Source organism: Geotrypetes seraphini, chromosome 2 (genome assembly GCF_902459505.1).
Source record: "Geotrypetes seraphini chromosome 2, aGeoSer1.1, whole genome shotgun sequence".
NCBI classification, from domain to species: Eukaryota; Metazoa; Chordata; class Amphibia; order Gymnophiona; family Dermophiidae; genus Geotrypetes; species Geotrypetes seraphini.
In genome coordinates this window covers 521,815,166-521,836,930 of record NC_047085.1, presented here as the reverse complement: position 1 = coordinate 521,836,930, position 21,765 = coordinate 521,815,166, and the positions used below count along the sequence as shown (strand labels likewise).

Here is a 21,765-nt window from a genome sequence, read left to right as displayed (position 1 = left end):
GTCAGAAAAAGGGACAAAATTACATTGAAAATGGGGAAAGCAGAACAGACACAACTGCATCCATGCGTGCAGAAGGAAAAAACTGTAGAGGGCACTAAACTGAACAGTAAATAGACCAGCGGCAGAGTGAAAAATCCGGAATGGATTCCTTCTGCAACCATGCGGCTAAAGGGAAATAGCCCTACTGTCACTTATTGCACTGGAACAGAAAATCATTAACTCAGCCCTGTGTCTGCAGAAAATGCAGTCCTTACCTAGAGACTTCAGGATCTCATAATTCTCCTTCATCACCTCCCGGTGAAGCTCCTTCTGCCCTTCATCTAAATACTCCCACTCCTCCTGGGAGAAGACGACGGTGATGTCCTCAAACGTCACCTGCTTCTGAAACATAAACCAGAAACTCACTCAGCGACATGAGGAAACACTCCGAACGATTTAGAGTTCCAAAATAAACGTTTTTTTCTCATGCTGCAACTGATTTCAATTTTTATCACTGGAACATTGATACGATGCACTTATCTCATAAATATAGTCTTGTGGGGTCCCAACGTGGCCCCGTTTCGTGATCTGCTTCAGGAGACCCAGCTGTAAAACCTGTTAGGTTCTCTTTAAAACTGTTATGAATTTCCGTGAGATAATCTGTAATACACACACAACGCAGATAACTACTTAAAGAAATACGTTGTGGTGAATCTTTACATCTTACTGGCTATTAGTGGAGGAGAAGGCACAAATGAAATTACATACCATGGCTCCCAACAACGGAGAACGCTGCCCGCCGCTCCAGATTCTAAACCGGAGGACAGGGGGAGGGACTCCGTGCAGGGAGACGTGATGGCGTCATGGCGTCACCGACGTAAAAATTTTCTTATCAATGATAAATATTGAAATCAGTTGCAGCATGAGAAAAAAAAACGTTTATTTTGGAATTATAAGAGAAAATAATATCACCAGTTCTCAGAGCGTGACTATTTCAATTGAATATGCAGTGACTGGATGGTAAACTCTTGTCCCAAGAGGGGGTATTACTCTCTCTTCAGACTTTCCCTTCTCTGAGCATACTTTAAAGTAGTTTCACTCTCTTGAAATTGGTGTGTATCACACTCAGTTTTCTTTCACTATCACTGTAACCATCTTTGGCATTAACTTTTAGCATTCAACTTTTCTTCATTTTTCTGCTTCCTCCTAAAATCTCTCTACTTTGCCATGTCTTCCCTTCCCACCATCTTCTCCTTCTTTATTCTCCCCTATTCCCATCTATCTATAATCAGCATTCTCCTAGGACGAGCAGGATGAGTCAGCCACATATGGGTGTTGTCCCAACAGCTCCCAATTTGCGGATAAGCTCTCCAATAGCTCAGAGAGATTTTTTTTTTTTTTTTCTCTGAGCACGTGCAGTGCCCGGGCCCCACTGGGCATGCCCGAGCCCTACCCATTTCCCCCTGCTTCCCCCTAATCCCCAGTCTTTAGTTTCCACCCGTTCCCATCGGTCGGATTTTCTACAGCTCTCCATTACAACTTTTCTACTCATCACCTTGAAGATGCCTGAATCATCTAAAGAAACGACTGGGATGCAGGAGAAGGATGAATGCACTGGATCCTCATGAATTGTGCGCCCACTGATTGGATCCGGCGCTCGAGGTTTCCGTGTTGCTTGCATTGTGCGCACATGTCACCACGTGCACGCAGCTAAGGAAGAGGGCACTGACTTGCATGCTGTCGCGTAAAGCCAGCCTCTGCAAGCAGAAGATCGGGGTTTTCGCCCTCCAGACTGAGAGATGAGTCCCTGCATGCTGCCGCGTACAGCCAGCCTCTTCAGGGAGCCGATCGGGGTTCCCCCTCCAGCCCCAAAGGTAAGTCCTACCTGCTTGTTTTTGGGAAAATCTCTGATAATCTTTTGCAGCCCTGAGGGCTCTGCCCCACCCTCCTCCCAATCTGAATTTAAGGAGAAAGAAACTCCCATGCTTCTTTCCCTCGGGGGGGGGGGGGGGGGGGAACCTGCAGACCTCTCCCACCAGCAGGAGACAGCTTGTACAGGGCAGGGGGTTGCCCCTCCTCCCTGCAATCTCCCCACATACTGAAAAAAAAAAATAATAAACTGGATGCTTCTTTCCCTCTTATGGTCCTGCAGAGTCTGCAGTTCAGACCTCTCCCACCCCCCTCCCCCCTCATGTCGGGAATGAGGAGTCTGCCTTTCACATTAGCTTTTCATAGCTGGGCAGCCATGATGGAAACCGCTGGCAACCAATTGCAACACAGGTTTTTCCTCCCTCCCTGGCAACAGGGGCAGTCCCGGGGAACTCTTCACAAAGAATGGTGCTGATGTCATCAGTGATGCGGCATGTCAGACCACGCCTCCCCATAGGTGGGGGTTTGAAACTCCTCAGCCTAAAGAGTGTTCACTGCACTTTAAATACCTGCTTTTCCACAGCTCACAGCCAGCAGAAGGAACTCTGCTACCATTTATGATTTCTATAGCACTGAAAGGCATATGCAGCGCTGTACAGTTTAATATACAATAGGCAGTACAGCAGGAGAAGCCCACACAGGAGGCATCATCACTCCTCTTTCTCTACCTCCAGGCACAGTGGGAAACGCATCCAGGAGCACTGGCACAGATGAAGGGGTGCATCTTGCCGCCTCTCTGCAGGCTCTCCCCCCCTCTCAAGAAGGACAGAGAATGTCGGTGGGGTACATGGAGCCACCCAACCAGTCAAGTGGAGCAGCACATGAACCTGTGAACCACCAGGGGTGGGACCAGCAGCAACAGTTAATCTTCCTGCTGACCCACTCCTCTCTCAGCGGGTAACACTCCCCCAATGCCCCCCTTTAGAGGGAGCCAAGCACAACAACATGGCGCATTCCAGCGGCATGTCATGCACCCAAGCAACAGAGGAACAAGCAAAACACCAGCCTCCAGCCACGCCCCGAGTCACTACCCACAAAAATAAATAACTATTTAAAAAAAACCAAAAAACCCCCACAAACGAGGACTCACCCCAAGTTCCTCCAGAAACTCGCAGCCTTTCTCAAGATCCACGTGGGTGGACCACAAGTAACCAAGACAGAGTACCACAATGCCTGAACTACCAGTACCAGTACTTCACACAAGCGGTGGCGATTCCAGTCCACAAGAACCTCCTGGACTGCAGAGACGAGATTTGGCTGACTCCCTCTTCAGGGCAACCAACATCAAGGAGACTGGGACTGAAGTACCAGATCTATCCGGCCCGGGGATTCGACAACCCGCAGCAGCCATTCATGGACATTGCGGTAGCCTTGGCGCTTAAGAGAAACAGGGCAGCATGACCCCCCCCCCCTCCAACACCCCGTCAGGGAAGGACCTGAAAAACCCTGGTTTCCACGGGGAAAAAGACCTTCGAGGTCGCAATGCTGAGCGCACGAATTGCTGCGCTTCAGTTCCAGATGCAGCTTTATCAGGAGGCCATTGAGAGAAAATAAATAAATAAAATAAAACAGCTCACCACCGAGCCAGTCCACACTGGCAGCAGTCTGTGTCCCCGCGCTTGCAACAGTAACATAACTGCTACGCAAACAAGCACCGCCCGAGGGGCAGGGGCATCCAAGGGCAGCCCTCTCCCCAAGACAAAAAGAGAACCTTGACCACCCTCCGGCCCAGCAGGATCAGATTGTCTGCGAAGGCTTGGCCCAGTATCCTCATCGACCAGTGGGCCCTCAGCATCATCAAGCAGGGATTCCGAAGTCGTCTCCACTCCTGCCTCCTCAGAGTGGGCGGGGCACCCTCCATCTGACGACCCAATTTTCCTGCAGCACGGAGAGGACCTGCTTCGGCAGAATCAATAGAGGCGGGGCGCTATTGAGCTGGAGAACAAGGTGGCTGCATAATCTCTTCTCTCCTCCTTGGATTCTAAAACATCGACACGGAGCAAGTGATAAACTTTACTGATTGAGTTTATAAATATCTCCTTTTATCGCTGAGATGGCAGCGAATAAATCTAATAAAGCAGAATCGCAGCTAGCACAAACATCGGGATCAAAAAGATCCAAACATGATCCTCCGACACCGGAAAAGCAGTCGGTGAGTAAACATCACTCGGATTCCTCAGATATCGTGCTGGACGAGATTCGTGCACTAAAAGATCTCATAACAAAACAATATGACATAACTTGTGAAATGCGTGGGGAAATTAATTCACTCTCGGTCTCCTTTGAATCTTGCAAAACGCGTGTTGAGGTGCTAGAAAACAGGGCAGACATGGCGGCGCTTTCTACTGCACAATTTGAGGAACATGTGCAGCAGCGATTTAAAAAACTGGATCAGGAATTGGAGGACCTTTCCAATCGCAATCGACAAAATAATATTAGAATTATCGGCTTAGCAGAATGTGCGGAAGGATCAGATCTTGTTAAATTTCTTACAGACCAACTGCTGAAAATCCTGCATTTATCATCCGACTTACCTCTGCAATTCCAGCGCGCCCACAGGACGCCATCTTCCTTAAAACAAGGTTTCACGAGACCAAGACCCATCGTTGCAAAACTACTGCGCTATCTATCCCCAGGCTCTGCAAATTCTAACTGCTGCAAAGTCCATATCAGATTTGAAATTTGAGGATAAGAAATTCTTAATAGCTCCGGATCTGGCAAAAACGACGGCCCGAAAAAGGAAGTCCTTTTTGGAAATGAGAGCGCGACTTAAATCAATGGGAGCAAGATACGGGCTGCAATACCCTGCTCGGATGATCGTGACAATTAACAATTCCACTCAGCATTTTGAATCCCCAGAACAACTTCAGTCTTTCTTGGATGGCCTGCAGTCACAGGGCATGTCTTCCGCCTGATGACTTTATGTTGTACTCCAGATACAGGCCTAACCTTTCTTTCTGAGAACTGAAGATCGCTGAGGAAGACTGCACCAGTTTTGCACTTCCTACGGCCTTCTTTATTTGATGACTTATACATATGTTTCTTTGATTCGTCTTTTTTATTGCTGATCAAATCTCGGTTTTCTTCTTTTTATTTCACACAGATGCTTGATTTGATTATATATACTATGTTCTATATTTTCATCTAATTTTTTTCGTTTGTTTTTTTTCTCCACACAGTGTTTTTGGACCTTGCTGTTTATAGTAGGGATATATGTCGACATTGTAAGGGAAATATGTCCTCCTTCTCCATCTTATTTTAATGATTTCTTTTACAGCGATATATAATTTTTCTCATACTATGCTTATGGGGTTAGGGTTTTCAATATATATAGATATAGATGAGAGCGTAAAGAAGAAAGCAAAGAAGATAAATGGAAATCAGTTTAGGGGAGTTAGGAATATACTTTAATTATAAAAAAAGAAAAAAAAGAAAACACAAGGGGGACAGGCAGGTGAGCCAGATGCTGGAAGCAGGGGAGGGAAGAAAGAGGGAAATAAGTTCGATGGGGTTGAAGAGAAGAGACACATTGGTGTAGAAGAGGAAGAGAGGGGAAATCTGGACACAGGAAGGTAACAGAAACAGAGGGGAAATTATGTGCATGGGGGTATAGGGACATAAAGGGAACATACATGCCATGGGGATGGTATATGGACACGGGGGGGGAGGGCAATACCAGATACATAGGGGAGATATTAGATACATAAGGGAGATATTAGATACATAGGGGAGATATTAGAAATAGGGAAACTAGGAACACAGAAGCGAGATTGTTTGGGGACCGAGCTCGCAGGCTCCAGCGGCTTGCACAAATTACATTGTAACATGCCACGAAAGTAAGAGGGAGGGAGGTAGATAGATAGACTACACGAGAGGAGCTGAAGGGTGGTAGAAAGGAACAGATGGTGAAGGAGGGCTGCACGAGAGGAGCTGAAAGGTGGTAGAAAGGAACAGATGGTGAAGAAGGGAGGAAAGTATGGTGGTAGAAAGGAATAGAACAGACATAGAAGGAGGGTGGAGAGGAACAGACCCTGAAGGGAACTGTGGAAGACAGAGTGGGGAGAAGACGCTGGAAGGGAAGAAGTCATATGCCAGACTATGGGGGAGCGGAGGGAAGAAGATGGGTGCCAGACAAATTGGGGAGGGGGTAAAGGGAGAGGCACAGTAATAGCAAATGGAAGACGCAGAGAGAAGACACAGTGGATGGAAGGAATTGAATGAGAAGATGAGGAGAACAAAAACCAGACAACAAAGGTAGAAATAAAATTCTATTTATTTTCTTTTTTTGCTTTAGGATAATGTAGTATATTAGTTGTGTTGATAAAAATTTATAAACAAAGCCCTGCCAGCTGAACATCTCTTTCTCTAGTTCAGCAGCCAGAACTTTGATTTATAAGGAAGGAATAAGCTAAATATTGCAGTACTGAGGCTTATATGGATGCTGCGGAGACGGTGACGGGGCGGTGAAGGGGACGGTGGGTCGGGGACAGGGCAGTGACGGGGACAGATTTTTCCCCGTGTCATTCTCTAACCCAAATCTCCTCACTAAAACTCATCGGCACCAGGCGTAACGAGATCTTTCCAGCTATGGAACTCGCTCCCGACTCATCGGAAATTAATTAAGACCACTTTGTTCGATAAGTTTATTACTTAGTGAGTTTTATTATTGAAATTCTATTTCACAAATATTTGTATTTTTTGCTGTATTTTGCTGATTGTCCAGCTCTTTTTGGTGTAAACCGCCTAGAAATCGCCTGATTAAGGCAGTATAGAAGAATAAAATTATGTTTATGTTATGTAATGCCGCTCTTGAGAAATGCTCATTGGTTGCCAATTCCTCACTGCATCTTAAAAAATTGCCCTTCTATCAATAAAGATTGGTCAAACTCACTTTCCTCTCTTTTTAGACAGATTATTAATACCCGGTTCCAGCCTTGGAGCCGTACGTTCGAGTAACCCAAATCTCCTCACTAGAACTCATCGGCACCAGAAGTAACGAGATCTTTCCAGCTTTGGAACTCGCTCCCGACTCATCATAGAGAGGAATCCACAGTAGAAAAATTCCAGAGTTCCCTGAAAACCTCTCCCTACCTCAGAGCACTCAATCTTTCAACTTCTCTTCTCATCAGAAATTCTCTCTCTTGTAGAGAGTCTCAACCCATCCTTTTTCCTTTTTATTCTTCACTTTTCCTGTTCATTTTCGGGTCCAAAGTTTGCATTTCTTGATGGTCTCGTATCCCCTATTTTTATGATGATGTCCATGGCTTAGAATGAAAGATTAGGTTTCTTACCTCTGCTTATCTTCCTTCTTGTATAGCTTCTCTGGATGCTGAACAATTGGGATCTTGTATCTCTATTAGCTTCACGGCAACTAAAAGATCCCTCCCCTTTGGGCTACCTGCCCGGGAGCTTCCTGTCTTGCTTCATTTAGTAGAAAAGCCAGGTAGACCTATGACAACAGGAAACAGAAGAAAAGAGAGAGAGGGAACTCCCGCTACCAGTTAAATTCTGCTCAATATCGTATTATTCCAAAAACTATGGCCAACAATGGCCAACTGGAAATAAACAGAGAATGCAAACATCATAAACTGCAAAACCCAGGAAAATCCTAGAACAGGGACATAGCCTGAAGATCAGAAGGGCCCCCCCCCAGGGACCCCCCACCAATTCTTAAACCCAACAAAGGGGAATACGCATGAATTATTATTATTTTTTTTTAATGTAGTGAGGCTAGTCAAAGACAGAAATCCAGCTTACCAGGTACTGAAGAGGTGACCTGCGAATCGGACAAAAAACAGATGGGCGGGTGTTCAGCATCCAGAGAAGCTATACAAGATGGAAGATTAGCAGAAACCTAATCTTTCATTCTTGTACAAGCTCTCTGGATGCTGAACGGATGGGACATATCAAAGCCGTCATAAAACTCAGGGAGGGCCCGAAGAGCCCACTGCAAGAACAGAAACGCCAAAGACCGTATCACCCGTAGCCACCACATCAAGCCTGGAAAACCTGGAAAAGGCATGAAGGGAAGCCCACGGGGCCTTCAACAAGTCTCCACAGGCGAGACCGCGTGAGATTCAGCCCACGAGGAAGCCATTCCTCAGGAGAGTGAGCCTCCACCCTAAGGGGAGGCTTCCTCCTTACCGCCACACAGGCCGTGGAAATAGCCGTTCACATCCAACGTGAAATAGAAGTCTCGGAAGCAAGCTGACCCCGAAGCGCAGGGCCCACCAGTACAAACAGACGTAAGACGGTAGTGGCCCCTAGGTATCCCAAAAGATGATGCCAGATAGCCAGAGACCGCAGAACATGGACCTGAGACGTGGAACCCGAAGGCACAATGGCCGGCAACTGAACTCCCTTGTTTATGAGGAAAGAAGAAACCACTTTCGGAAGAAAAGAAGGCATAGTTCTCAAAATCACTGCCGACTCTGTGACACGGAGAAAAGGATCTCTGCACGACAAAGCCGGAAGCTCTGACATTCGCCGTGTAGAAGTGACCAACACCAAGAAGACGGTCTTAATGGTAAGATCTTTCAGAGAGATCGTATCCAGGGGTTCATAGAGTGGACGAGTCAGAGAGCGTAGGACCAAATTCAGGCTCCACAATGGGCAAGGCCGTCATAAGGGAGGCCTCAGCCTCCCTGCCCCCGCAAGAACCAGACAACAGCCGAGTGAGAAGGTAGAGAACCTCTGAATGAAGAGGGACCCAAACTTGAGAGGCCCGCAAACTGAACACGTACAGAGGAGACTGCCAGACCCTACCCGAGGCCAGCCTGCAGTTAGTCCAGAACCGGAGCCACTGACGTAACCAAAGGGTCCAACCGGAGCCCCACACACCAAGCCGAAAACACCCCCAGGCGTTCGCATAGGCCGAGACCGGTGATTTCCACTTGCATTGCAGGAGTGTGGCGATAACCGCAGAGGAATAACCCCTGGCCATCAAGGCTGTCCGCTCAAGCGCCAGGCTGCAGGACTAAAGCAGTCCGGTCTTGAAGTGCAAACTGACTCTGCGTGAGGAATCGCCGATGGCGAGGAAAACGCAGACCACTCCCAAAGCTCAACCTCACAGGGTCTGTGTACCAATGTCATCTGGGCCAGTCCAAAGCCACAAGGATCACCGGGCCCCTGTGCGAGGACACCAGGCGCAAAACGCGCCCTATCATGGACCACTTAAGAAAAACGCACAGAAGGTCCCCTGTGGGCCAAGATTGAACCAGAGTGTCAAGTCTGATGCTGTCGACCTCTCATCGATGGCTGAAGAATCTGTCCGCCTTCCTGTTCACTAGGACGCCATCAGATCGAATGAGCGAAAACCAGCCCAGATAGGGACCATGCTCCCTTGTTCAGAGACTGACAACTGAGGAAGTCTTCCCGAATGCTGTCGACGTCGGCCACATGAGCCGTGGATAAAGCCAAGAGATGACGCGCCACCCATGGAAAAAGCATCCGAGCCTTCAATCCCAGCCGGGGACTCTTTGCGCCCCCTGACAGCAGACATAGGCAACAGTCGTCACAATGGCTAAGAATATTTTATACAGACAAAATTCATAAAGCTAAAAATTCTGCAGTTCTATTTAACATTTTAAAATCTATCACATTTCAAAATACAAATAATTCTACAAACCAGACACCACTTCTAAAAGCGCAAGACTTAGCAGATGCTTTTAATCAAAAAATCTACAATATTCGAAATACTTTTAACTCCAACATAAGCAATAATCACTCCATAGAACATCCTGGTGACCATCTTTTTACTGCTAAATGTTCAAATTTCAAACTCCCTTCACTTAATGATATTAAATCACTCATGTCACAAATAAATCTAAAGAGTTCTGGATCTGAAATTCTGCACCCATTTTACTTAAAAAAATTCTGTCATCTCTTCGGCCCATTTATTCATTCCATTATTCTAAAAAGTTTACAATCCGCTACAGTTCCTATGCTTTGGAAAACTGCTACTATTATTCCTTTACTTAAAGATCACAAAATCAGTAGAAATGACCCTTTAAATTATCGCCCAATTGCTAATATCTCATTCTTAGCAAAACTGACTGAAAAATTTATATTTAATCAGGTTTCCGATTTTATTGAATCAACCAATGTATTACATCCCAATCAGACAGGTTTCCGTAAGTACCATAACACAGAACACTCCCTAATTGGCTTAACAAACAACATTCACTATTTTCTGGATCATCACAGATCCGTGGCCTTGTTTTCCCTGGATATTTCTGCAGCATTTGATACAATAGATCATGATCTAAGAACATAAGAACTGCCATCTCCGGATCAGACCCATGGTCCATCGAGTCCGGCGATCCGCACACGCGGAGGCCCAGTCAGGTATACACCTGATTGTTCTAATCACCCATATCCCTCTATGCCTCTCATAAGGAGATGTGCATCTAATTTGCCTTTGAATCCTAGCACAGTGGATTCCTTAATAACCTCCTGTGGAAGAGCATTCCAGGCGTTCACCACTCGCTGCGTAAAGCAGAACCTCCTGACATTTGTCCTGGACTTGTCCCCCCTTAGCTTCAAACCATGTCCTCTTGTCCGTGTCACGTTGGACAGTGTAAATAATTTGTTTTTCTGCTCTATTTTATCGATGTCTTTCAGTATTTTGAACGTCTCTATCATGTCCCCTCGCAGCCTCCTCTTCTCAAGGGAGAACAGTCCTAGTTTCTTGAGTCGTTCCACATATTCCAAGTTCTCCATACCTCTTATTAGCTTTGTTGCTCGTCTCTGCACCCTCTCCAGCAGTTTGGGAGACCAATGTTGGACACAGTATTCCAAGTGTGGTCTGACCATTGCTCTATAAAGCGGCATTATGACTTTCTCCGATCTGCTCGTGATTCCTTTCTTTATCATTCCTAACATTCTGTTCGCTTTCTTTGCCGCTGCCGCACATTGTGCCGACGGCTTCAGGGTCCTATCTATCAGTACACCCAGGTCCCTTTCTTGTTCGCTCTTACCCAGAGTTGCTCCTGACATTCTATACTCGTGTTCCTTATTCTTACTGCCTAAATGCATTACTTTGCATTTCTCCACGTTGAACTTCATCTGCCATTGCTCTGCCCATTTCTCTAACTGATACAAGTCGCTCTGGAGTTCTTCGCTATCTTTCTGCGTTCTGATTGTCCGGCATAGCTTTGTGTCGTCTGCAAACTTAATGATCTCACTGGATATTCCGTCTTCAAGGTCATTGATATAAATGTTAAATAGGATCGGCCCAAGTACCGAGCCCTGGGGCACACCACTAGTCACTTTCTCCCAGTCTGAGAACTTCCCATTTATGCCCACTCTCTGCTTCCTGTTTTCCAGCCATTTGCCTATCCACCTGTGTATATCTCCCTCTATTCCATGGCATTGTAGTTTCCTGAGAAGTCTTTCATGCGGAACTTTGTCGAATGCCTTCTGGAAGTCCAAATCTACTTCTTAGGAGATTAGAATCAATAGGCTTTAGTGATCAAGTCCTTAATTGGTTTACATCATATCTCACTAATCGAACTTCTCTTGTTAAATTCAATAAGGAATTTTCAGAAGAATATACGACAACCTTTGGCATCCCTCAAGGATCTATCCTATCTCCTTTGTTATTTAACATTTATCTTGCACCATTACTGAATTTGTGCCAGTCTGTCGGTTTCACTGCTTTTTCATACGCAGACGATATACAATTAATTCATCCATTAAACCCTGAAAATCAAGAAGACATCAAAACTTTAAATGCAAAACTTGAACAAGTTCATAATTGGCTTAACAATAATAAATTATCATTAAATATAAACAAAACAAAAGCTATGATTTTTAACTGGAAAAGAGATATCAGACTTAATTCTCCTTTCCTCCTTAATAATAAACCAATCGAAATCGTCCCTAAAACGAAAATCTTGGGTGTTATAATTGATGAAAGATTAGAATTTAAAGATCACATTAATAATATAGTTAAAGTCTGCTTCTACAAATTACGTCTAATTCGATCTATTTCTAAATTTCTTGAATCCAAATCTCGCAATATTTTAATTCATTCCTTGGTTATATCAAAACTGGATTATTGCAACTCTTTGTTGCTTAATGCTACTCAAAAGGAAAAACGACAACTGCAAATTGTTCAAAACACGGCTATAAAACTAATCTATGATGCCAGGAAATTTCCACTCTTCAAAGATGCACACTGGCTTCCCATTTGCCAGCGTATACAGTTTAAAGTTCTACTACTTATCTTTAAAAACTTGATTTTCAAAGAACCTCCGTGCATTTCTAAAATGCTAATTCCCTATAGTTCCGCACGCGCACTCAGGTCATCTTCCCAAAACTTATTAGTTGTTCCATCTTTAAAAATTATAGGCACTCGTAGATTAGATATGTTTTCGGTCGTGGGCCCCCAATGGTGGAATTCATTGCCCCAATACATAAAAAATGAAAAAGACATTCCCTCTTTTAAGAAATCTCTGAAAACATTTCTTTTTAAAAAGATTTTTAATACATAAAAAAATTTCTTCTTTTATATAAAAATTTTTCGTTTCAAGAATTTTACCACCTCCTCAATGTTTTACCCTTAAATGTGTTTCTTTTTATAAGATATGTAACTTTAACCTCCCTTTCCTCCCAATTGTTGTTGGTCTTGTCTAATATCTAATGTTTATATATTTATTGTATGTTTTTATCTTAACTAATTGTATTTTAATGTACATCGCTTTGTATAAAGATATAGCGATTCATCAAATATTTAATAAACCTTGAAACCTTGAATACACAGACAGCCGTCCTGTAGAGATACACTTGGAACCGTAGCGAAGCTAACCAATCGCTCGTAGCTCCAGCCGATCGATCAATCATTGCCTCTATCTGACGCAGACCGCTACCCATCCAGTGACCCTGTAGCAGGACGGACATGCAAACTGCTCTCCAACCCCTCCATCCGAGGGCAAGGAGGTATGTTTGGGGACCTGAGCCACCGCCGAATCTACCCACGGCGGGACTAGTCCCATGGAAAATTCTGAAGCCATGGGATACAATTTAGCCATGGCCCTAGCGCACTTCAGGGGACCCTCATGGGCCCCCCAACCTCCAAGAGCATTTCTGCCATGTTCTCATGATCCGGAAATGCAGCGGAGAACGGGCATGTGGAACACATGATCGAACATAGTCGGAATCAAGTCCCAATGTCCGCAGGGATTCAGAGATAAAATCAGGAAGGCAACTGGACTTAGCCTGTGCAACATCTGATACTCTCCCACATCGTGAGAACCAGCATTCTGGGAATCCCCAAGATCCGCTAGGCTAGTCACGCAGCGGGACCCGTCTAATTGCCGTGCGACAGCAACGGCTTAGAAAGTGATGCAGGTATCAAGACTAGCGGGAAGTTGCTGCTGATGTTCAGGCATATCAGCAAGGATCAGATTGACATGCTGGAATCCAAAGGCTGTACAGACTGCCGCACCGCAGTCTGAAAGGGAGACACGCGCATAGCCCGATTTCTCATGAAGGCCTGAGACAACATATCCACAATGTCCGGCAGAAAATAGTCCTCGGCGGTCTGAGCCGATCAGCGGGACTCAGATTTTAAATTGTTTGAAGATTGATGAGACTTTCCCTGGAACTGCGCCTGCGTTTATGCAAAAATGCCCTCCTTGCAAAATTGCGGCATCCCAGATGCTGGAATCACAACTCTCCGGAGGAGGAATCCACACACCAGATATGCCCCTGATGGGCCGCGGCGCACAGAATACGTGGCTACGCAACCACAAGCCATCTACCGGATTTACGGCATGAATCCATGCCATCCTGTCTTAAGGTGGCCATCTATGAAGATTGGAGCAAACACGACGCTTCTAAATCCAAAAAACACAGAAACTGCGCCTGCGTTTATGCAAAAACGCCCTCCTTGCAAAATTGTGGCATCCCAGATGCTGGAATCACAACTCTGGCGGCAACGGAGGAAGGCAAGTCCTCCCCGGAGGAGGAAAGTGTGGAATCTACACACCAGATATGCCCCTGATGGGCCGCGGCGCACAGAATACGTGGCTACGCAACCACAAGCCATCTGCCGGATTTACGGCATGAATCCATGCCATCCTGTCCTGAGGTGGCCATCTGTGAAGTTTGGAGCAAAAAAGCACAGTTACTTACCATAACAGGTGTTATCCAGGGACAGCAGGCATATATTCTCACATGTGGGTGACGTTATCTACGGAGCCCCAGCGCGGACAGCTTTTCAAGCAAACTTGATTGAAGTTTCAAGTTTGCTACACTGCACCACGCATGTGCATGCCTTCTTGCCCACTAGAGGGCGCATCCCCACCTCGTGGTCCTCAGTTCCATATCAAGCAAAGATAAAAGCCATCCCCGGGGAGGAGGGCGGGTTGTGAGAATATCTGCCTGCTGTCCCTGGATAACACCTGTTACGGTAAGTAACTGTGCTTTATCCCAGGACAAGCAGGCAGCATATTCTCACATGTGGATGACCTCCAAGCCAACCAAAAAAGGGCAGGTGGGAGGATGGCAATTTAGGAAAACAGGTTACGTAACACCGACTGGCCAAACCGGCCGTCGCTTCTGGACAGAGTGTCCAGACAGTAGTGGGAGGTGAACGTATGAACCGAAGACCAAGTGGCAGCTTTACATATGTCCTCCACAGGTGTAGACCGGAGGAAAGCAACAGAAGCTGCCATCGCCCGGACCTTATGCCCCGTGACTCGACCCGGGGGCGTAAGACCAGCCTGAGCGTAGCAAAACGAGATACAAGCAGCCAACCAGTTCGACAAGGTGCACTTGGAAACAGGACGTCCCAACCGATTAGGGTCGAAGGACAAAAACAATTGAGGAACCTTCCGATGAGACTTAGTGCGTTGAAGATAAAAAGCCAACGCCCTCTTACAGTCAAGCGTGTGAAGCGCCACCTCACCAGGATGAGAGTGGGGCTTCGGGAAGAACACCGCAAGAACAATGGACTGATTGAGGTGGAAATCAGACACAACCTTAGGCAAAAATTTAGGATGGGTGCGAAGAACCACCTTGTCATGATGAAAGACAGTAAAAGGTGGATCCGCAACCAAAGCCTGCAGCTCACTAATCCGACAAGCGGACGTGAGCGCAAGCAAAAAGACCACCTTCCAAGTGAGAAGCTTAAGATGAGATTTGTCGATAGGCTCAAAGGGAGGCTTCATCAGTTGAGCTAAGACCACATTAAGATCCCAAACTACAGGAGGAGGTTTCAGAGGAGGGTGAACATTCACGAGACCCCTCATGAAACGAGTTACCAGAGGATGAAGAGAAAGAGACCGACCCTCGAGATGCCGATGGAATGCCGCAATGGCACTGAGATGCACCCGAATGGAAGTCGTCTTCAGCCCAGACTTAGACAGATGCAACAAATATTCCAGCACCGAAGACACTGGAACTGAACTCGGGTCCAGATGGTTCGAGGAGCACCAGGATGAAAATCTGGTCCACTTCTGGGAATAACAAAGCCTAGTCGAGACCTTGCGCGAGGCTTCCAAAATCTCCCTCACCGACTGAGAAACAGGAACCGAAGTCAAGGGGAAAGGAACCAAGCGGTCAGATGTAAAGACTGAAGATTGGGATGTAACAGCGAACCCCGACTCTGAGACAGCAGAGAGGGAAAAACAGGCAGAAGCAGAGGTTCCCTGACACTGAGTTGAAGGAGCAGGGAGAACCAGTGCTGTCTGGGCCAACGAGGCGCAATGAGAATCATAGTGGCTCTGGTCGATTTGAGATGTACCAACGTTCTCAAGATCAGAGGAAAAGGAGGGAACGCATAAAGGAACCTCCCCCCCCCAGTCGAGAAGGAAGGCATCGGCCTCGAGACGGTCCCGGGAGTACATCCGAGAACAATAGAGGGGTAGTTTGTGAGTCTCCGGGGAGGCAAACAGATCCACCTAAGGAGTCCCCCAGCGGTCAAAGACCTCGCGTAGAACCCGGGAGTTCAGCGACCACTCGTGCGGCTGGAGAAGACGACTGAGTTTGTCTGCCAGACAGTTCCTCTCTCCCTGAATGTAAACCGCACGTAGGAAGATGTTCTGGGAGACCGCCCATTCCCAAAGGCGCAGGACTTCCCGGCACAGGGACCAAGAGCCCGTTCCGCCCTGTTTGTTCACATAATACATTGCCACCTGGTTGTCCGTCCGCACGAGGACTACCTGATCGTGTAGCAAGTGGCAGAACGCTCGAGCCGCCAGAAAAATGGCCCGAAGCTCCAACACATTGATGTGACAAAGACGGTCCTCCGCCGACCATAGACCCTGAGTCCGCAGACCGTCGAGATGAGCCCCCCACGCGTACTCCGAGGAGTCCGTGGTCAGGACCTTGCGATGCGGAGGAACGAGAAAGAGCAAACCCCCTGAAAGATTGGAAGAGTTGGTCCACCAACGGAGTGAGCGTCTCAAAGAAGGAGTCACCGTTATCGGACAAGAGACTGGGTCGCGATCCTGACGCCACTGCGAGGCCAAGGTCCACTGAGGAAGCCTCAGATGCAAGCGGGCGAACGGAGTAACATGGACCGTCGATGCCATGTGGCCCAGAAGAACCATCATGCGCTGAGCCGATACTACAGGCATCAGCGAAACCTGGCGACTCAATCGAAGCAGGGCCTCCAACCGAGGGGGGGGGAGGAACGAACGGAGGCGAACCGTGTCCAGCACGGCTCCGATAAACTGAAGGGATTGAGTCGGGCACAATTGAGACTTGGGAAAGTTCACTTCAAACCCCAGACGTTGAAGGAAGATGATAGTGTGTTGGGTCGCTGAGATAACCCCCTCCCTGGTCGATGCCTTGATCAGCCAATCGTCCAGGTAGGGAAAGACCTGCAGCCCCCGAGATCTCAGGGCTGCAGCGACTACCACCATACACTTCGTGAAGACTCGAGGGGACGAAGCCAGTCCTAAGGGGAGGACCCAATATTGAAGGTGCAACTCCCCCACCTGAAACCGTAGGAACTTGCGGAAGGCGGGATGCACCGGAACATGAGTATATGCTTCCTTCAAGTCCAGGGAGCACATTCAGTCCCCTTCCTCCAAAAGAGGGTATAAAACCGGAAGCGACAACATACGGAACTTCTCCCGGACCAGGAACTTGTTGAGCTTCCGGAGGTCCAAAATGGGGCGTAAGTCCCCGGTCTTCTTTGGGACCAAAAAGTAGCGGGAGTAAAACCCCCGACCCCGCTGTTCGGGGGGAACCCGCTCCACCGCCCGAAGGCTCAACAAGGCCCTGGCTTCCGCGAGGAGTAGAGGAAGCTGGGCTCGATTGCATGGAGAAGCCCCCGGCGGATGTTCCGGCGGCGTGGCTAAGAAATTTAGCGAGTAGCCCTCGGAGATGATCCGAAGCACCCAAGCATCTGAGGTGATCCCGGTCCAGGCCGCATGAAAGGCCCGCAGCCGACCCCCGATGGGAAGGGGGTCCAGCGAGAGTGCGGAGGGGGCCAGCCCCCATCCGCACATCACGTCAAAAAGACGGCGCCAGCTTGGACGCCCCCTGCGCCTGAAGTTTTGGTTGGCGCCGGGGCGGAGGCCTCGAGAAAGCCGGCGTGGACTTTTGCGGGTATCGCCGCGGGGGAGGTCTGAATGGCTTCTGCGGCGGGACCCGAGGTTTAGGACGGACCAAGGAGGCGATGGAGCGCTTATGTTCCGACAGTCGTTTGGTCGCCGCCTCCAGGGACTCGTCGAATAATTCCGATCCAACACACGGTAGATTGGCCAGACGCTCCTGCAAGTTCGGGTCCATATCAACCGTACGGAGCCATGCCAGCCGGCGCATCGCCACTGCAAAGGCGGAGACCCTCGAGGCCAGTTCAAATGCGTCGTAAACAGCGTGGAACAGGTACAGACGCAATTGAGACAAATTGGCCATGAAAGTAGCAAACCCCTCCTTATGGGAATCTGGCATGACCCCATGATAACGGGGCAAGTCTTTCACCATACGTCGAAGATAGGAGGAAAATGTAAAGGCATAATTGAGGACCCTGGTAGCCATCAATGAATTGGAATAGAGGCGGTGACCAAACTTGTCCAGGGTCCGCCCTTCCCATCCGGGAGGAGCTGCCGCCGAAACCCTCGAGGGCTGCGATTTCTTCAGCGCCGACTCGACAAGTAACGACTGGTGAGACAGTTGTGTCTTCTCGAAGCATGGGATGGTCCGGTACTTGGACTCCATCTTAGACGGCACCGCTGTGACTGTAAGAGGGGATTCCAAATTTCTCAGGAAGGTCTGGTGGAGGACCTTATTGAGAGGCAGCCGAGGAGTTTCTCTCTGGGGAGTGGGCAAGTCTTGCTCCTCCAAAAACTCTTTCGTATATTGAGAACCCGCGAGTAAGTCCAGGTCCAAAGCACGTGCCACATCCTGCACGAATCTGGAAAATGAGGAGGGCCTGGAAGGCGGGGAAGGAGTTCGAGAAGCCCGTGCCGCCAAAAAGGAGGGGGAAACCTCACGGGAATACTGAGGCTCCCTACTAGACCTCGACCCCCAGGGGGCCACATCCAGGGACCTTGAAGGGGTCGGGGATCGCCTATGCCCCGAGGAGCCCTTGGGAGAAGTCCCCGGGGTACGAGGCACCGAGGCACACCCCCTCTGTCTCGGCGAGGAGCCCCTCGAACCCCTGCCCTCGGAGGAACGGAAAAGCCTCGGGTTGTCGAGGCGGAGCTCCGAGACCCGCAACGTCTCACCCCCGGTCGGCGAGGAGCGACCGCATCTCCGAGGAGAACCCCGAGAACGCTTGGGCTTCCTCGGCCGACGCCTCGCCCGAGGCCGGCCCGAGGACGAGGAGCCCCGGGAGGACCTCGAGGAAGAGGAAGAAGAAGAGATCCTCCTAACCCGACGCACCTTGTCCCGAGGCCGCACGCTCCGCTCAGGTTGGTCAACCGAGGCCGAGGTCGAGGGCAAGGTCGAGACTGGGAGAACCCCGGGGGCCGAAGCCGAGTGGACCGAGACCGCCGACGCCGGAGCAGTCGAGGACGAGGCCGGAGCAGTCGAGGCCGAAGCCGGCTGCAGGTGTGCGAGGGCCCCGGACAGCTCCGAGGCAATCAGCGCTCGGAGCAGGTCCTGGAAGACCGGAACCCCCATCATGGCGGGTAGGTCCGGGGCCGTCGGGTGCTCCCTGGAGGGCGACCTCGAGTATTCCCTCGGGGTACCCGACTTCGACACTCGGGGCGGGGCCGAGGACGACCCACCCGCTGTCGAGGAGCCCGAGGATGGCTTCTTCGCAGACCCTGGAATCGAGGAAGGAAGCAAGGACTTACCCTGGGCAGGCTTCGTCGAGGTAGCAGGCTTGGATGAAGCCGAAGGTCGCGGCGAGGTCGAGGTACCCAAGGCCGAGGTCAAGGCCGGGGCTGAAGCCGAGGCCGACGTCGAGGCCTTTGCCGCCGCGGGGTCCACAGCAAAGAGCTCCGCCATTCGGGCACGGCGTCTGCGGAGCGCTCGAGACTGAAAAGTCGAGCACCTATCACAGGACTCTGTAGGATGCTCAGGACCCAGGCAGAGCAAGCACCACCGGTGTGGATCGGTGATAGAGAGCAACCGATCACACCGGGTGCACTTTTTAAAGCCCGTCAAGGGACGGGACATGAACTCAATAAATGGCCGGGAACGAACGATGTCCCACGGCTGCGGCTACCGGGAGCCCCCGGAGCCGAACAAAAACCTTTTTTTTTTTTTTTTTTATGTTAACTAATACACGAACGAAGAAAAACAACAAATGAACCACAGCGACCGAGCGAAAACACCCAGCCGCGGTGTCAGAAGGCAAAAGCTAAAGAGCACAATTTCCACAGGGCTTCTGGCTCCGAGGAAAAAACTGAACTGAGGACCATGAGGTGGGGATGCGCCCTCTAGTGGGCAAGAAGGCATGCACATGCGTGGTGCAGTGTGCAAACTTGAAACTTCAATCAAGTTTGCTTGAAAAGCTGTCCGCGCTGGGGCTCCGTAGATGACGTCACCCACATGTGAGAATATCATGCCTGCTTGTCCTGGGATAACGAAGCTTCTAAGTACAAAAATATAGTTTTAAAAACTTTAAAGAAAATCAACGATGGCCACCACGGGTGCCGGTTTTGACATATAAACGGCCGTTAAAAACACAGAAAAACGGCAATTTTAGGATTTTACGGGTGGTGGGGACATGCAGGGAAACCCCCCAAAATCGGCAAACTCTGTGACTCACAGACCCCACAGAGACATGTGCTTCAATGCATTCCACAGTGCAAGCATAGGGAGATCCTACCTCAGATCACGACCAACAGGACCCCTCAGGGAAATCAGGGAAGACACGCGGTGCGGTTCCCATCCCGAACCAGGGGAGAGATGGCTCCCGAACCGAACCGAACCGAACCGATTCAATCTGCAGGCTGTCCAGATGGCTTACTGCACTTTCAGGCTTACAGAGCACCCTCCAGAAGCAGACAAACGTGAACATGCCTGCGATCTCCCACCGAACGATCACTAGACTAGAAAGTGAAAACAAATCAGGAGCAGAATTAACTGAGATGAAACCTAGCAGTGAAGCTGCAGGAACAAACTGAGCAAGACAGGAAGCTCCCGGGCAGGTAGCCCCTCCGTTCAGCATCCATGTTCTTCTGCTTGGCATTGCCTGGCACTGCATCCCCTGCTGCCCACCTCCTGCCAGTCCCTCTTCTACCTGCTCAGCCATCCTCCTGCCCTTCTCCGCAGCACCAGCTCCAGCCTTGGCTCCTAATGGAGGGAAAAGAGACAAAGGCAGGAAAAAGAAGAGGGATCTGAATCTCCCCCCTTCACTCCTCCCCCAGGAGTCTGACCAATCAGTGCCAGAGAGTTGAAAGACCGCCTCCTCCTGACTCCACCCACATGAGCCTTCTCCCCTTCTATGCCTTCCTAGGAGCATTCTGTTTCTGACCAATCCTAAGGTGGAATGTACATTCCAATCAGTGTCATAGGGTGTCATATTGTCCCTCTGTCTCCTCCTTCAGGAGTCCTTTGACCAATCAGTGAATTACAGGACCGGAGGCCACATGGATTCACTAGAGGTAGGTTTTGTCAGACAAATCTGATCAATTTCTTGACTGGGTGACCAGAGAATTGGATGGAGGATGTACGTTAAATGTGGTATATTTAGATTTTAGCAAAGCCTTTGACAGTTCCACACAGACGTCTAATAAATAAACTGTGTCCTTGAGATGGGTCCCAAAGTGACGGGCTGGGTCAGGAACTGGTTGAGTGGAAGGCGACAGAGGGTAGTGATCAATGGAGATGGCTCTGAGGAAAGGGATGTTAGCAGTGGTGGACCTCAAAGTTCTGTTCTTTTTAACATTTTTATAAACGATATTGCTGAAGGGTTGTCGGGCAAGATTTGCCTCTTTGCAGATGATACCAATATCTGCAATAGAGTAGACTCCCCAGATGGTGTGAATAACATGAAGAAAGACCTGGTGAAGCTTAAAGAATGGTCTGGAACTTAGCAACAAAAAATTTAATGCTAAGAAATGCAAGGTCATGGATATAGGCTGCAAAAACCCGAATGAACGGTACAGTTTAGGAGGTGAATAAATTATGTGCATGACAGAAGAGCGGGACTTGGGTGTGATTCTATGTGATGATCTAAGGTAGCCAAACAGGTTGAAAAGGTGACGGTGAAAGCTAGAAGGATGCTAGGTTGCATAGGGAGAGGTATGGCCAGTAGGAAAAAGGAGGAATTGATGCCCCTGTATAAGACTCTGGTGAGACCTCATTTAGAATATTGTGTACAGTTCTGGAGGCCACACCTCGAAAAAGATATAAAAAGGACGGAATTGGTCCAGAGGAAGGCCTACTAAAATGGTATGTGGTCTTCATCATAAGGCGTATGGGGACAGACTTTAAGATCTCAAT

General features: G+C 48.8%; 1 protein-coding gene across 1 annotated transcript in view; it reads right to left on the bottom strand.

The window, feature by feature from the left end:
* Positions 1-20,677, bottom strand: part of LOC117354736 (oocyte zinc finger protein XlCOF6-like) — a 38,003-nt gene extending 17,326 nt beyond the window's left edge. The window contains exons 1-2 of the mRNA XM_033932677.1: positions 20,561-20,677; positions 255-381 (exon numbers count right to left, since the gene is read on the bottom strand). Of these exons, the coding sequence (XP_033788568.1) occupies positions 255-381; positions 20,561-20,572 (139 nt within the window). The 5' untranslated portion in view covers positions 20,573-20,677. The remainder of the gene's footprint in view (positions 1-254; positions 382-20,560) is intronic.
* Between the last annotated feature and the right edge of the window lie 1,088 nt (positions 20,678-21,765).